At 35.4% G+C, this 18046-nt stretch overlaps 1 protein-coding gene across 1 annotated transcript in view; it reads left to right on the forward strand.

Moving 5' to 3' along the window:
- CNTLN (centlein) overlaps positions 1–18046 on the forward strand; it is a 192252-nt gene that overhangs the window by 151526 nt on the left and 22680 nt on the right. The window contains exons 18-22 of the mRNA XM_086770504.1: positions 5475–5639; positions 8936–9033; positions 10718–10844; positions 12467–12604; positions 12974–13159. Coding sequence (XP_086626630.1) covers positions 5475–5639; positions 8936–9033; positions 10718–10844; positions 12467–12604; positions 12974–13159 — 714 coding nt within the window. The remainder of the gene's footprint in view (positions 1–5474; positions 5640–8935; positions 9034–10717; positions 10845–12466; positions 12605–12973; positions 13160–18046) is intronic.

Below are 18046 nucleotides of genomic sequence, written 5' to 3' on the forward strand. Positions count from 1 at the left end.
TGAAACAGTCAGCTGCTGATAAATGCATTTAGCTGAAAAAAAAATTATAACTGAGCGATACAGTAGATTTTACTAAAATTTCAGAAGAATAAATGACAAATAACTTTTACATTTTAGAATTTTTTTCCTGCTTTGGGGGGTCGTTGTTTCAATGTAGGGATAGGATATTAAGTCACCAAAGACTGCCGTTTCATATTTTGTCTTCATGACAGGAATACTAAGTAATCAACCAATTACACCACTTGCAGGAAAAAAACTTTGAGGATTTAGAGTTATTTGCCTTTTGTCTATATGATCACATTAAGTATGCTGCACAATTGGCTTTTTAATGTGGTATATATCTTTCTATATTTTCAGATAGCTACATGCCATCTCTATTAATTTTAGCTTTTTTTTTTTCTTTTACCCATCAGGCAGAGGTAGGTTTTGATTCGAGAGAACAAAACAGGGTCAAGATTAGTGGAACTGACTCAATAAATTTTACCTTGGATATTGTAGATAGGTGCTTGCAAATATGTTTTGAAAAGTTCTTTCTTGGTTTATGTGTGCAACAAGTACCGCTTATCTTATGTATTTTTCATGATCAAGGTAAAGCTGTGGGAAAATAGCATTCTATTTAAAACCTTCAGGCGAGTGGTGTTAGATTTTAAAATAGAACTTGGTGCAGGAGCTATGCATAGAGCAAATGTATTTTATTACGCAGTGTAGCAAGGTTTCCTAGAGAAAAGAAAGGAATATGTTGACTTCAAGTTTCTTACGGACATCTCTGCACACACTGTCATGTTTTCTTCTGCGAGGATTTTAGGATGGGAAGCTTTATAGCAGATATTTTTACATGTGAGGGTATTTAGATTGGTTATAGTTGGATTACAAAATGAGGAGTAAAATAAGGTTATGTTTTTGCTTAAAATGGGTTTCAAGAATACCTGATTTACATCCTATTTTATAATTTTGCCTAGAAATAGATTTTATTTACTACATTCTGCAAATAAAAATGTATGGGAACATGTACAGCAGTGGCAGTGAAATAGCAGCCACCACCAAGAGGAATGTCATTTTCGTACATGCCAGTTGCAGTAGGAGGGTGACTCTGCTGTAAATGGAACCACAACTGAACATCACAGCAACCCTGTGAACCCTCCTCATAGAGCTGTTGTGATGCTGAGGAGCAATAAACCCTGTTCCAGGAGCTTCCTGCATTGATCCGTTGGGTCTTCCATGTAGCTGACTTTATGAGCAGAGGGCTTACGGTAGAAAGCCTTGCTGAGTCACTGAAAGGTTTACGTTGACTACACAGAAACTGATATTTCATCACATATCCCTTTGTGTAGAGCAGAACAGAGTGTCATGGGTATAACAAGAGCAAGGAGATTAAGATAGATGGATATTAAAATGTTGAATCTATAAACATCTGTTAAGCCAAAACACTCTGGAGGAGGTGCAGCAGACAAAGGCCGCTACATCATGGAGGAACAGCGGTAGCCTGCCTTTACCAACATCTGGTCTAGCTGGTGTTTAAGATTTTACCTTTCATCCTGGTGACCTCTTCCCCGGAGTAAATCCTTTTTACTCTGTCACTCAGGATTTGTGTGCTTGGTAGCACACACACACAAAAAAAACCCCTGGGTCTTAAAAAAAGAAAAAAGAACAAAAGACTTGACCTGAAACTTAGCAAGCAGTGAGGGACAGCAGGGCAATGAACTTGCTTCTTAAGTAAATGCAAATAATATCTTTTAGGCATAAATATCTTAGCAGGACAAGGGGGCTGTTTTTCACATCGCGCTTAAATTTATATAGAATTTTCACATAGCCTTTAAATATATTGTGAATAGAAGAACAATGCAATATAATTATTAGCCCAGTAACACTATTTACATTGTCTCCAGAGCTATTAAGAGACAACCTTCTTGATATCTCTAATTGGAATTGCATATCCATCTTCATCTGCTTTGCAGGTTGGGAGGTGTTTGTCTTGTATATCATATACTACTTTCACTTCACCCCTGTAGTTCTGATGCTACTTCTAAATATATCTATGTTTGTATTTTAAATAATTTTTTTCTACCTCATTGTGTAAATTCTCTAACCAATGTAGCACTATCCTCTTTGGCATCTGTCCCATGAAAGCCCTTTCTTTTTCAATGTGTTTGCTGTCATTTTGGGGAATGTGGCCGCTGCGATCATGACATTTTAAACCAGATGCATTTTGGTGGTAGCAGTAGCCTGAGAAATGACTGAGAGCCACAAGCCAGCTTGGGCATATATGTAGGCATTTCTAATTTTAATAAGAGATATTGATCTAGCTATGACTTTTTTTTTTTTGCTTTTCTTTTTATGAATTATTTATTATAGAGACACTGAATCATGGAATTCTGTGTGTAGAAATATTGGCTGTACTGGACAAATTAACCTAATCCTTATATCTTCCTATACTATCTCTTTCTGTGCTACTACTGGTTTTGTTTATTAAAGTAGCCTTCATTTTGTCTTTTACTCAGACTATATTAATTGTCAGAGTAATACATCAGATTAAGGAATAGCCAGTTAGAAAATACGTTAACAATATTTATCCCTTGTTTAGTAATGACAGCAGACACAGAAGAAAATGGAAAGAGTAACCCCTTTATTAAGAACAGTACTTAGATAAATATGTAAACTGCCCATTGACTTTAATGAATGCACTTAAGTGTGAAATACAGTTAGAGGTTTAACTTTAAATACAGGATGCATTTTCTTATGTCCACGATTTTTTTTTAACCTAACGCAAAATCTACAAGCATTCTCATGTCATTCATAATGGGGATAAACATGACCATAAGTAGGTTTTTTTTTACTTAGATATATATGTGATCTTCAGATGATTGTCGTGGTTTTGTTTCGTGAGGGGGGCCTAAGGTGGTAGCTTCTGTAGGAAACTGCTAGAAGTCGCTCCCCTTTGTTCAGTGGACTCCGCCAGGCCTAGGGCGGACCCACTGCTGGCCAAGGCCGAGCCGATTGGTAGCAGAATGTCTCGTGATAACGCCTCTGCGATAACGTATTTAAGAACGGGAAAACAGAAAAAAAAAAAAAAAGAGAGGAGAGAAGATGTGAAGAAGCTGAGCGGGGGCAGAGGCGCAGAGGGGGAGGCGCAGGCCTCATGGGCCTTGCAGGCCTCACCCTCTGGCCTCTCGCCAGGCAGCCGACTGGGCCCGACTCGGCCCGGCCCAGCTGCAAGAAGTGGAAAGGAGATGAGAAGTGAATAAGATGTAAAAAAAGATCTTGAGAGACATCTACCAGCCTGTTGTAAGGAACGGCTGCAGACGCCAAGGTCAGTGAAGAAGGAGGGGGAGGAGTAATGCGGCTCCTGGCCAAGATTCCCCTGCAGCCTGTGGTGACGACCATGGTGGAGCAGGTTGTCCCACTGCAGCCCATGGAGGTCCACGGAGGAGCAGAGATCCACTTGCAGCCCATGAAGGACCCCATACCGGGGGAGGTGGATGCCTGAAGGCGGCTGAGGCCTGTGAAGGGCCTGCTGGGACAGCTGTTCTGAAGGGACTGCACCTCGTGGAAGAGATGACCCACGCCAGAGCAGTTCCACGAAGGACTGTGGCGTAGGGGTGGGACCCCACAACGGAGCAGGGGAGGAATGTGAGGAGTTCTTCCCCCGACCATGAAGCAGTGGCGTGAAACAAAGTATGACGAACTGACCGCGACCCCCATTCCCTCTTCCCCCCTGTGCCGCTCGGGGGGAAGGTAGTAGAGATAATGTTAAGCTTGGGAAGAGGGAGGGGTGGAGGGAGGTTATCTTGTTCTCTGTCTAATTATCCTGCTGTTTGTAATAACAAATGAACAGTTTTCCCCAAGTCGAGTCTGTTTTGCCCGTGACGGTAACTTTAAGGATTTCTCCCTGTCCTTATCTCAAACCTCGAGCCGTTTTTCCTTATATTTTCTCTCCCTGTTCCCTCGGAAGGTGGGGGGAGTGAGAGAGAGACTGCGTAGTCTGGTCCTGATCAGGGCTGAACTACAACAATGATTGATATGGAAGTGTGTGTGAATATAAACACATAGAATGTACAAAAAAAAAATTCTAATAACATCAAACAGTGTAAAATTTATTTTTTAGTTAAATAATAAAATGCTCAGAAGTAGAACACTATCTTTAACCTTCTTATCCATGTGTGTTTGTGTACAAGCATGTAATTGGACATGCATTTAATTGTTTCAAGCTGTAGTATCTTCTCCAGTTTCTTATCAGGATTCTTCACAAAGGAAGAGTTTTTTGCCCTTTGAGAGATTTCAGTACCATTTTGTAGAATTGTTCCTTATGTTAAGCTACCATATTACAATCTTCTTTGGAATAATAACATAGTATTGTAGTTGCCCTCTTAAGGAGAGAAGAGTTGCTAGGCCCTTGGTGGCTTTTGGCTGACAGCAGATTCGTGAAAGTTAACCACTAGCATGAAGATTATTTCAGTTTCCCTTTTTGCAACTCAACATTCAATATTATTTAAATTAAAACAAATATTTTATTTAAAAGATTACTCCTGTAATGAGTACTGTAAAATATAGTGTTACAAAGATTGAGCAAGTCTTGTCAGTTGTCAATCAAGTGCAACAAGACTGAGAGTTTGTTTGCATATTATTTATTTGAACTAAATCCCTAACAAGCCTCATCTGCTAATTGGACTTCACATTTATGTTGCTAAATGAGAAGCATTTTGGCTGCAGTGTAGGGTGGTAAGACCTACCCAGTGGAATAAACAACTAACATCTGTTATCCTGTCCTGCTCCAGCTTGGCTTTTACCACTTAAGTACCTCAGCCCTAGAGTCAAGGTTATGGAATATGTGGTTCTCTGGCTATGGTGCATATATGTGAAAGGGAAGAAATAACACAACATGAGTAAAGACCAGCCAACCAGAAGATATTTAGTGCAGCTGGTCCACTTTGCTTTAACCTCTACAAGCCCTACAAATATCAAAACAAAAGCCAAGGGAAAGGTGTATGTTTTATAGCAGTTGTCAACATGGCTATTCAATTGAGCTTACAGTGGTCACCATTAAAACAGATTTGACATTTAACCACCTTTAATACGCATTGGTGTCTGAGACACCTTGGTATTTCTTCACGCTCTGTGTGGAAATAATTGCTGAATCCTGGAGAGGCTCTAAGTAAACAAGTTTCAGCAGTAACTACTGTTACAGATTTGTATGATAATTTTGCCTGTCATGGTAAAAATAGCAATGTGTACAGTCAACATTGAATTAGCTTTCCTTTAAAAAAATTCCTTATTTTTAATGTTAGTTGACTTCTCTTTGCTGCCAGATTTGATCTTTGCATGGACTAAACAATTCAACCACCCACTATGCAATGTAATTACAGATAATATATACTGTTTCATTCCTCTTGAGTTCTGAACCAGAAAAGCATCTCATCTGATCAAGCAGAAATATTTTTAGAATGCAATTGTGATTGTTTTTTCTGTTTATAAAACAGGTGTTGACCTCCAACCTGGCCAAGTGGCAACAGGAGAAGGAGGATTTACAAGGAAAATTGAAGTTGAGAGAACATCTGTCTCAAACTGCTGACAAGAGTGAAGCCACACCAGCCCCTTCAAAAAACATTGATTCACAGATGAAACAGTTGCAGTGCAAACTGAAGGTGACAGAACAGTTTATCTGGTGATGAGGATAATTTGTATGAACAGTATTTCATAACTGGGTCAAGCAGATATATGTATATACACATATGCATATAATTTATATATCTTAGCCAATGATTAGCAACCTTTGATGTTGAGTAGAAACATAGTCATAAACAGGAGAATTAAAAGTTAAATTAAAACAATTTTTCAGATCAAATAGGCCAGACAGGGAGACTTGCTGGGTTTTCACATGATGATTAAACACGTCTTGTTGGAAAGTGCTGTGGAATTACTTCAGTGAGAATTGTGTTGGTTCCTTGCTTCCTTTGAGAAGGAGATAAGCGATGGCTATCTGAAAGGGGAGCATAGAACTTTAGCTGATGGGGCAGCTCATGTAATGTAACAGTATTATTTCACCTATATGTTGCTAGTATTCTTATCTTCAAAGACACATCATTCTTTTTGTATTTGTATTTTTGTGGATTAGCTGATAGGAAAAGACTAACTTGATCATGATGTTGTTTTTCAATCTCCAGTGATTCTGTTATATGTGGATGAGGTAGATGCTGGACCATGTTGATCTGAGAGCTTTCTCAGCAGGTGGCCTGGCTCAAACATATTAACTCTTCCTCTCTTCTCGCTTGAGGAAATATATGTGCAATGGAATGTCTTAAAGTTGGGTTTTTTTTCCGGCATTTTGTGTTTAATATTTGAGGAAAGAGAAAAGGTCAAAATACTACAGCTTCCTGCTGCTAGAAGAAAAGACACACTAGCAAACTGACTGCCAAAGGATCAACTAGAAGAAAAGGCCATATTATATGAGCAATATAGCTGGTTCTGGCTCTGAGTACTGGATTAGGTGTGCTAGCGCATGTGATGTGAGTAGCACTCAGACTTCTTAGATGCTGATGCTAATCATGGTACTATAGATCTTGACTATAGCACACGAGATGCATAACATCTAAATTCAGGGATTAGTAAAGGCAGGTCACATTGATAAAGAAATGAAGGCAGCAGGTAGTGGCACATAATTTGATCTACTTTAATTATGAGAAAAAGATCTTGAAACCATACACGCTGACTTCCTGAGTGTAAATTTTAGATTTGGATTTGACTAATCTGCTTCTGTTACTGATGAGTGGTAATTTCTTTTAATTAGGATTGTTCCTTTTAGATGAGTGTTCTCATTATCCAGAAACCTCATAGTCAACTGCTCTATGAAAGTACGAAAAATTAAAAATGAGGATTTTTTTTTTTCATAAAGTACTCTAAGAGTAACACTCATGCCAGAAACCTACTTTATTTGTCTGCCAGATGGGAACTGCAAAATATATACTTAAAAAATCAAAGTTTTTTTTTTTTGTTTCTGCAGCAGAGGAAACATTTAACAAGCATATATAAATCTGATGTTAAAAATCCTAATAAGACTTGTAATTCCTTCTTAAAGATCTACTACATTTTTAATGTAAAAATTAAACCATATATGCAAAACTACATTTAGAATAACTATAGCCTGTGACCCCAAACCAGATTAGTAGAGTAAATTCGCTTGTTGCTGAACTGCATGAGAGTTTTGACTCTAAGGGCCTCAAAAGCTACTTCAAGCAAGTTATGGAAATTCTTAGCCTTATTTTAACCTAATAATTTTCGAAAATTTAGGTCCTGCAAGTCATTTTTAGCAGAAGAAATTGGGAAAAGTTGTCAATTTTTGTTCCAGGCTATCTAGTGTACTTAAAAAGGAGTTATTCTCCTAAATGTCTGAATGTGGAAGGTGCAAAAACTTTCCTTATAGCTCAAAATCTCAAAGTACCTGGATTTGTTAGTACATTTTTTTTTTCTCAGAGCTATCTTTGCAGTATTTGTTTATGTTGTATATAATGACTCCCTGTATCTTTGCCAATAGGAAGAAATGTGTTAGGTGTGGGTAGTGAGTTTGGAAGCGAAATACCATAAGCATATGTCTTTGCCTCTTAGCATGTGCAGAGGCCCACCTAAGTATTCAAGTTCCTATCTGGTGTGTAAACCATGTAACTGGGTGCTGTGCTTCACGTTAATGAAGCTCAAGCTCGACAAACAGGTCTCAGGAAACTCAGGAATATTCTGCTAGTATTCATCATTTTAACAATTTTCTGGTTTTACCACACATTATAATAATAGTAAATAGACTAGACAAGTTCTTAAGAACAATATTTTACATCTAACTATGCACACAAGAATATATACTCCCCTTGAGGTCCACGGAGTTATATACAGTACTTCTATTAATGTTAATAGGCATTACAAGTCAGCACTGAGCAGAGAAATTCTGAAGTATCTTTGTTTACAGCACGTCTGTTCTATTCACTTACTGGTTATACGTAATGAGTGAAAAGCTTTAGTACAGTGACTGAACATGAAAGCATCTGTGTACACGTGTACACTTAACGCATACATATCTTTTGGGAACACCTTTTGGAGTTCTGAAATCTCTGTATGTGATATGTTCGAGCTGCCATTTTCAGCATTGGTATTTAATGCGTATGCTCAGATTGCTAAGATGGCTACTTAGTTAAATTTCATATTTTTATTTCTGTAGAGTGATTCAGTTCTGTATTTAAATCTTGGGTGCATTATCTGTGTGTTTGCATGGAGGAATTTAGGGTTTTTACTTCCTACTATATATAATGAGGAAAGTCCAACAACTGTGTAATTCTTCTTCACTGGAAATATATATGCCTGAAAGTTAGGATCATACATTTTTGTTACTGAAGTGTAGGATTTGTGTTAGTATGGCCAAATGGAAATGTCTTTGTCTTGTGCTTTGAGTTTCAAGGGACACAAAACCAGCTGCTCTTGTAGATTGTCTTGTATTTCTAAATACCCAAGATAAAAGGGATTATTGGAAATTGTTGCTCTATGCATGTGAGCCCCTTATACTGTAGAACTATACCATTCAAGGATGTAGTTCAAATGAAGATCTGATTTTATTTCTCTTATTTTCTTTTACCTTTTCAGCTGACCATGCTATGCAAGAGAAAATGTGGTCCTGATAGGTGCTCTGGGTTTGCAGGTGTTCTGGGATCATCTGTTGTTAATCATACACTATTAGAACAATTAGAACAATGGAAAAGTACTGATTTTGGTAATATTTTTCAAGAAATGTACTTTTACTTAAGTGTAGCTAAAAAGTAAGAATGCTCCTTTTGTATCAGTTGTTTAAGAACATTCATAAAATATATGGAAGTTTACACAGCCCATTATTTCAAACAAATTTACTCTTGACTGCAATAAAATTCAATCTGCTTTATTTATATTTTAATACTTTGCAATATAGAATTCGAATAATGAAATCACTAAGCTATCAACCACCATTAAGTCACTAAGAAAGGAAGTCCAGGAAAAAGAAGAACGGGTTCAAGAACTACAAGCAAAGTATGTTCACTCTTCTATCCATTGTGTTTGGTGCCACCCAGTGGCAGCTCTATAATTGTTACAGCATTGACCATTCTGAAATAGATTTTTAAGAGAATGTTTTATTCTTCTTTTTACTGCAATCTTGCAGACTGTTACAGGTTTTCATTTTTTTTTTTTAGAAAGTGGAGCAGTACATGCTAAAATTGTGTTTTGTTTAAATTGATGAGTGATTACCTAGATATAGTATCTGTATTACAATAAGAATCCCCAGGCCCTAGAGTAGACTATTTTACCCTTGATGTAAGTCTAAATGAATTCCTCAGCACTGTTAAACACCGTCTTTCAAATACAGTAATTCTTTGCCTAGGGGCTAAGAGACGTGTCAAGGTTCAGATGCTTAAACAAGATTAAATATCCAGTCTTACATTCATAAAAAGTTCAAAAGGACAGCTGTATTTGTTTCTGTTTGAATTGATTAAGGTTTACTACTCATTTTGAAATTCACATGTATTGTTATGAAGCGTGCAGCTGAGATTTTTATTCTACCTACTTTCATACTATTCTTCATTTATGCTACTATATAAACATAACCTATTAGTATATATGTTAATTTCTTGCCTGTCACAGAGTTTAACTCCTCTAACAATTATTATTTTTATTTGTAGAAAGAATGCAGTTTATTTATCTGAAATTAGTTCATTTAAAAGAGAACTCCTAAATTGTTAAATTGTGTACATTGTGTTTTTTCTGTTTCAAAATGAAACTGAATTTTTCCACCGTAAGACTTACATTTAAAATAGAGTTACTGATTATTGTAATTCCTTTATAAAACAAATACTATTTTTCATAAACGATAAGATATAATCACCAAAATAACAATAATAGTATAAATGTGAAATAAATGCAGGAAATTTTAAATTGCACTATTTTCCTGGGTTTTTAAATATGATATTGACATGGTACCAATAATGTTTTATTCCTGAACATATTACTGTCATTAATTTTGCTTTCATTAAAAAAATCCAGAAGTCTGAACATATTCAGGTATTGCTTATGTTTGTATTTAAAATAATAATTTATATCATAAGAATGGAGGCTTTATATAAGGCATAATTTTCTCATTGAACAGAGTTTACATTGTAGTACATGAGAGTTTCTTTTTTGAGAAGTTTCTGAAAAATGCTGATGTTATTTCTAGGTTTTGCCATTTTTAAGAGTCATTATTTTATCTGAAATATTATAGAGATTAGAGATTATTTTTCATCTATTTCTGTGTATTACTCAGTGGAAGATTTCCCCCTTTCACTTTCTTTTTAAAATAATTTTGTACAAAATAGTGTTTGAGTGATACCTGCTTCAGATATCAAAGAAATTTAATTAAATATTTTTTTATTTTCAACAGTTTTTTTTCCTTTTTTTTGATAATAGCTTAAAAAGAATTATTATTATTTCAGATCAGATAAGTTAGAGCGTAAAACACAGCAAAAAGAAAATCACAAATATATTGCATATTTAATAAGAGACTGGTTTTAATGGTTGAGAATAGGGTAAATTGCAAAAGTTTCATCAGCTGTTATTTAAAATAATATTCTAAAGCTACAGGAATGATAGTTTGTCTACATTTACACTTTTTAGTTCAACATAGTTGCATATTAACAATATTTTCTAACAGTGACATGCAGTGTGACCTCTTACCTTCTAGGATTTCTCGCCTGGACAAGGACATTAGTATGAAAAGACATCTGATAGAAGACTTAAGGTCTCGTCTAAAAGCAAATCAAGAAAATGAGAAAACCTCTAATGAAACATTAGAAAGTCTTGAGAGAAAGGTACTTTTGTCTTGCTGTTGTTAGTTTTAGGAAAAGCAAAAACTGGTGGATTTACAGAAGTCATTTCAACACACTATACATACTAAATAAATATATTGCTTTAAGCAAACAACATACAGTTAATTTAAGGATGTCATTCTCTCCACTATAATTTGTATGAAATCAGTATATGGTGATAGCTTGGCTGGATTTAGCATAATTTAATATATGTTCATAAGAGGTGTAATTAAATGTTAAATTTAAGTGAGTTGCAAGGACATGCTGTAAGTAGTGAGATGTAGTTTTGTGCACTGAAAGTTCATAAAATACAGTAGACCTGAAATAAGGCTGATTTTACATGGCATATGCTAATGAAGTCCATGCATCTCTCCTGGCTATAGTAGTTAAATGCTTTAATATGTTAATCTGTTGTCTACTGCAATGTTATGGATGATTCACAGTTCTTAGCTCAATGGAATTCTGTCTGTGTAGGTAGAGCTTAATTTCTGTAGCAAATTATTTTCTCCTGCAAAATTATACGACAATTTCACTGAAACTAGGAGAACTTGTGTATGTTTTTGCATCTTTCTGTATTATCCAACCAATGTATTGCACTTTGACCTTTAATTCCAGAAAAAGATTATGATATTTGTTGTCTGTGACGTTATGCAGCATATGACCCCAAAATAGAAATAAACAATTTAGCAATTTGCTTTTGTTTTCCTAGAATGCGGGTGCTTGCTGAATACCACAGGCACTACCTCTGCTTGCAGTCATGTAGTACTTTCAGCTCTAGAGAGAGATACTTTCTTGCTCTCTATGCCAAAGATAAGGTGTTATTAAGAAATCCACAGCCAGAGAATGAGAGCATAAGTAGGAAAGTGAGCTGAAGTATAAAATTACAAAAATACCGGGGTTTGGTTTTAGATGAAAGATTTAGAATGGAATGATGTACTTTAATGCTGTTCTCTGAGTATTTTAAGTGCCACATTTCTCAGATTCCAGAGGATCAAATTCCATACATTAATTTGATTATTCCATGTGGAAAATCAACTTGATAAATTTTACATTATCGGCAGCAGAAGATCAAAGAAATTCCCTGTTACTCAATGTTGTCAGGAAAACTTCGTGGTTAATAGTGTCAAGAGAGCTGAATGATTTTCTAGGAGCATCGGTCTATTTCATTTCACCCCAAATCAATGTTTTCATTGTCTGGCAAAATGACAATAGTTATCTAAGAGGCTTTGCAGACTATGAACTTGTAGACAGTTATCATTTTCTCAGCTGAGTTTTAATTAATGTTTTTACTTCTGATAGAAGAAATGAGTGGAAGTTGTAGTTTGCTCCCTTTTAGACACATTGTAACAGTAAAATACATATAAAATCAGCTCTGCAAATGAAGAGCTTTTCTTTACACTTAATACAAGTCAAGACTTTATGTAACAAGATTGTGCGCAAACTGATCTCTACTGCATCTGCAGTAGAGATTAAAGTCTGTAATTTCAGAAAAAGGTACTTTAATCAAGACATTTATATAATATGGGTATGTTTATGCTATACAGGTACGCTTAGTTTTGATTTTATCTGCATTTCTAAGTTTTATATCTTCATAGACAATTGCTCTTGGCCTTCCATTATTTCAGGTAAAGACACTAGCTGAAGACTGTTCGAACAAAAAAACTTCCATTGACTCACTGAAACGAAGACTTAATGTAGCTACAAAAGAGAAGTTTCAGTATGAGCAGATGTATCACAAGGCTAAAGATGAGCTGGAGAAAAAGGTATATTAGAGTTGTGATGGGTCCACTGTGGAACATTTTCATGCCTCACTTTCAAATGAAAACTTGCAAGGTCATCAGCTTAGAATTTTTAAATACAGAAAGGGAAAAAAGAGCAAAATAATAGTAATGTATTTCTCTGATTTAGTTCAGTCACATCACTGAAATTTAGATGCTGAAACATGGACATAATGACTGAAAATGAAATTACTTTTTGCTATGAAATTCCATATTCTGTGTTGCAAGTAGAATGTTCTGTGATGTTAACTGTTGTATGGGAGGTTGGTTTGTTCGTTCATTTGTTTGTGGTCTACCATACCTGCCTATCAGCTTTTATTATATCACTGCTGTGTCTCTGTGGATGTATTTCAGGATCTCAAGCTTACCAGTCTAGAGCGGAAAATGATTGAGACTGAGTGTGCCATGACTGAACTTGAGAGTATGGCATCTCAGCAACTACATGGCTTGGCTAAACAGAGTGGACAAGCTTTGGAAACTGTACAGAAGAAGCTACTTCTCACCAATGACAAAGTAGAAGAGTTCATGACATTTGTGAAGGTTTGAGTTTTGATTTTCTTTTCAGTGCTCACCTAAGTAAAGGTATTCTTGAGTGAAAGCAGACCGTAAAAGATTAAATGAGGCTATTGTTTGGTGCTTTCCCTGTTCTGGAACAATCTTTGAAGTTCCTTCACTGGCCTGGTGTCAGCTCTGAACTGGTCTAAACAGGGAGAAAGAGTCAATGGCTCTAGGTCTCTCTTCTAGACTTCTGTAGACTTCCGTAATTTTTACTGGTCATCTTCTTCTATATGGCTACCAGTGTACTTGTTCCCAAGAAAAAGGGCTTAGTTGTATGGCAAATTACTCTGCAGAAAAAGATTTCCCAGCACATTTCAGAAAATAATTCATATTTGTTGATTAGTGGTAATGAATTACCTCATTGCTTTTTATTGCAGAAATATTAAATAAGGAAGCTTCTGTATTGCAAAACTGAAAGCACTTTTAAAAGCAGTATGTAGAATATTCTTTTCTTATTTTGGTTAAATACTTTACAGCCTGCTACAGTGCATCGTGCAATAATACTGTGTCTGTGGTGTTATAGAGATCACTTCATCACGCTAATCCAGTGTGAAGCTCTGCAGAGCGGACTAATCTGTGTTTTGTAACTTAATATTTGAAATAAAAATATTATTTATTTTTCTGAAATATCCACTATGTAAGTAAGAATTATAATGCCTGTTCAGTAGATATCTGTCTTGAATTTAGCATACATCTACTATATAGCTACTTTCAGACAAGGTTCTATCTTACTAACCCATGAAACAGATCCACTTCTCTACTGTTCTTGGATTTCTGTGGAGGTGAGCTGCTTTCCTACATGTTTGAGCAAGTCTGATAGCATCGAAAGTAAAAACCAGCGATATTTTGATGCACTGTAAAAAGAAGGCATATATATAGAGAGTTGTCTCTTAATGAATAACTTTCCATTGTGGAATGAAATATAAACTTAAGTACTTGTGGATTTTAGCTTCTGTCATCATCAGTTAACAAGTCACTCTACAACCATTCCATGTTCAGTTCAGTTGCAAAATTCACATCAACTTCCTTTTGAAAAAAGATGGAACAGTATTGAATGCACTTTGATATCCTAAGCTCAAATAATTCATAAGCTGAAGTTTGTGATTAAAATAAAGGCTATGTTCTGTTTTCCTTGTTTCATAACCCTTGAGAAAGGGGTATAAAACTGATCACTGTGCTCCGTGATTCGGAATTATCTTGCCTATTCTTGAACAAACTGTTATTTTTCACTGGGGAGAATATGCTTTCTTCTGATACAGAGTGCTTCCTCTAAGAGGAAGAAATGAATGTTCTTTCCATAGCTGCATGTTTATTTTTGGCGAAGTATGGGAAAGTCTGAATTAATCTAATGTATTATCTTTTTTTTTAAATGAAATATTCCTATGTCATTGATGACAAAGAGACATAATTCAGTCTCCATTCAGTTGTAGTAGCAATTATAGACAAAGGAGATAAACAGGTGTTTGTACTATCAATACTTTACATACTTTCGTAATGAAAAGTTTGTCAAAAATTAGAAAATGAGAAAGATATTATGTTCTCAAAAGTAGCTGTGATGAGGAAAATTGCCTATTAGCAACTATTATGATACTTCATTCATTGTTGAATAAGTTGACTGTTTCTCTGTTAGTTACTATGAATGTTCATTAACACTTACATGGCCGTACTGTATGTGAAAAGAATGTTAATATGTAGTTTCTCTATAAATAATAATATTATTTAGCTAATAAAGCTAAATATGTAGTTTCTCCCCTGGATAAACAATATGCACACATATTTCAAGTAACATTTTTGCTGACTACTGTTCCTCTGCAGAAAGACTTTTTGAAAATAAAGATGCTGTCTGTAAGTTGAATATTGATGAGCAGGGAGTTCCTCAGTAGACTACTTTGTTTAGTTAGATGCTAAATGTTTATGGAAAAAAAGTTCTCTGAAATCAGATTTTATTCGCAGTATACCACTGTGAAAAATATAGTAGAAAATCCTTGACATTCCTGTAGAATTTTGTAGTATATCAAGTAAATCCCGTTAAAATACATCTTACATCTCTGATGCTATAACATACATAGGAAGATTGAAGTGGCACACTAAGAAGTAGCTGTACTCCTTCCTGCACCAGTTGTTCCTTTGAACTCTGGTCTGTCTCATTTCTACTCTCTCCTTCCAGGTGGCTGTCAGTTTTCCTCTGACGTTGGTTCTCACTAGAGTTTCAGTGACTTAAATAAGTTTTCCTGTTTCGAGATCAAGTTTAAACTGTCTCTTGCTTAACCTGTTTGACACATTTGTATGACCCTCTTATCTTTGCCTGCTATTCTGTTTGAGCCTTACTTGTTTTTCTGAGTGCAAGTGTAATCTTCTCATTAATCAATTGAATGCAGTTACTTTTCCTAGCCATTCCATGTCTCTTATGACATATAGTTTCTTTTTTAACATACAACAATTAAATCATTTCAGCGTTGCTAATTAATAGCTACAGCTAATAATAGGACAACAAAGTAACATCAGAGAAGAGTTTGGCTGTTTCTGTTTATAGCAGACACTGTTAGTTGCCTTTAGACTTATTGATAACTCAGAACCACAGGATCTTGAATCCATTTGGATCAATATACTCAGCTAGAAAACCTGGAGGAGAGGTTGTTGGTAGGAGTCTGATATACACCACTGGATCAAATTAGAGGATATGATGAGTTACTTGATAAGGATATATTTGTAATGTACAACAAAGCTTTGCATTGCTACAGGGAGCCCCGTTTGGGACACTTATGCAAATAACTAAAATTGCTAGATTGTAAAATCTAGTAATAGTTTCTAAAAATTGTGGAAGAAATAATTACAAGCAAAAGTCACTGTACCCAATATGTTGTAAGTCATTTTTGGACTTATTTTTGTTGGGAATGGGGTACAGGGATCAGGTATTATATCCTAAATTATGTTCAGTGGGATCAAACAGGGGACCTAAAATAGGTTTATTCTCAACAGCTCATTTCTCCAGAGCTATTATGAGAAAGAGATAGGCTAGTATAAAATATGAATAGAAATTGTGCACTCTAACAGTATTAAGTAACCAATACACCTATAATTAGAGTGTAGCTTCTTCTAAATATCTATTTCAGTTTGATAGGAAAGAGAACACAATAGTTTGAAATAAAAAGGCAATATAAAGGAAGTGGAAAATGGATTATAGATGATAACCTGAAGATATGAGCAGCAATAGAGTATGGAGGATGGAGAAGAAGCTAAAGATATCAAGATGAAATCTGTGGGTAGCAGGGCCAAGAACAATAGCAAATGGGCAGGATTTAAAAAATGTACTAGTAATAAGATAACTATTACAGGCTGGATACGACCAACTCTGTAACTGTGTCAGAATAGAAGTCTTTTATTAATATTTCTGGTTTCTATCTGGAAGGAAGTAGATTGATGTTATATGAAGATGATGAAGCATCCTCAGTCTATTAGTAGGCAATGTCGGATTTTAATCAATTTCTAGAAAGAAGTAGTATTTTTAAACTGAGAATTTTTAGAGCTTACAACTTTATAGGGCTGCTTAAGGAATTCTAGTCTTGCAGATCCTTATTTTGAGTAAGTATTCAAAGTAAGCATATATATACTGTAACTCTGCCATGAGTATTAGAGTAGTCTAAGAGAATGGTAATGTTGAGCTGATAGTCACAAAAGACAGTCAGGGTAGCTATTTTTAGGTCAGTTACTCTGACTTCACTTCTGGCTAAAATAATGAAAATCTCTGATAAGAAATTAAATTATTAAATAAGTATTGAAGCATAGAAGTATAGTTATACTTTTTAGAATAGTTTTATGGAAAATAAGTTGCATTGAATAAATCTGATTTCTTTTCTGGAAGACAGTACAAGTCAGTTGTATACTGGATTTACGCTGTCTGACCCAACACTGAGACATTCAGATAAAAAATGTAGGCTACGCAGTATCAATAATATGTTAAATGGATTAAAAGTGGCCTGTGCAGTTGATCTGAAAAGTAATTAATGAAATTTAGTTTTTTCTAGAGCTCTGTAAAGATCAGAGATAAACGTGATAATTAAACATTTTCAGAGAATTAGATATCAAATCCTGATAAAATTTGACAATGACATTTATGAAGACTGATAAATAATAATGAAAGTAAGGGTGTAAGTATAATGTAAGCTAGGCCAAATAAAACACTACAGAAGAACACTACCTATAATTGGGACCAAGTGGCTCTGAGAGTATTTTATATGCCTTTTCTAAAGCTATATGTTTTAATCCCATCCAGCTTCCATCAGCACCATAAATTTTCTTTGAAGAGAATTTCTATAGTCTACAATTGTTCAGTATTTTCTATAACATGTGTAATTGGATCCTCCGGTGTATCTTGCCAGTTATGTGCAGCACAGCAACCAGAGCAAAATGTTCTTTGTTGTGTTTGCAGTAGCTGTGGCAACACGTGCAGAAAATGGCCATTGGATAAAGTTAAAAAACTGCTGTTAGACTACTTGACTGGATGTCTATTGAAAACAGGGTCCAACGTAGTAGTTTCCTATGAAATTGTCTGAAATCCTGCTCAATTTTGCAGGAATTCTGTTTTCTTGCATTCCTGTACTTTTTTTTTCTTTTTTTTTTTAGTTCATATAGACTTGTTACAGACCCTTGTGATCTCAACACTCAGTAGTGTTGCCTGTTCCATTCAACTTATCCATAAGCAAACCTCATTTTTGTAAGTTAATCTGCAATGATGACATCTGCCTGATCATGAAAGTATCAGAACTTCTCCGACCTTGAGGAAGATGTTTTCACATTTTGATAAGGCGCCTATATTCCACTGCGGCTGCAATAAACAGGTGATGGCGGCTGAATGCTTCAAAGTCAGCT

The sequence above is a fragment of the Chlamydotis macqueenii genome, chromosome Z (assembly GCF_036417535.1).
Source record: "Chlamydotis macqueenii isolate bChlMac1 chromosome Z, bChlMac1.mat, whole genome shotgun sequence".
Lineage (NCBI taxonomy): Eukaryota > Metazoa > Chordata > Aves > Otidiformes > Otididae > Chlamydotis > Chlamydotis macqueenii.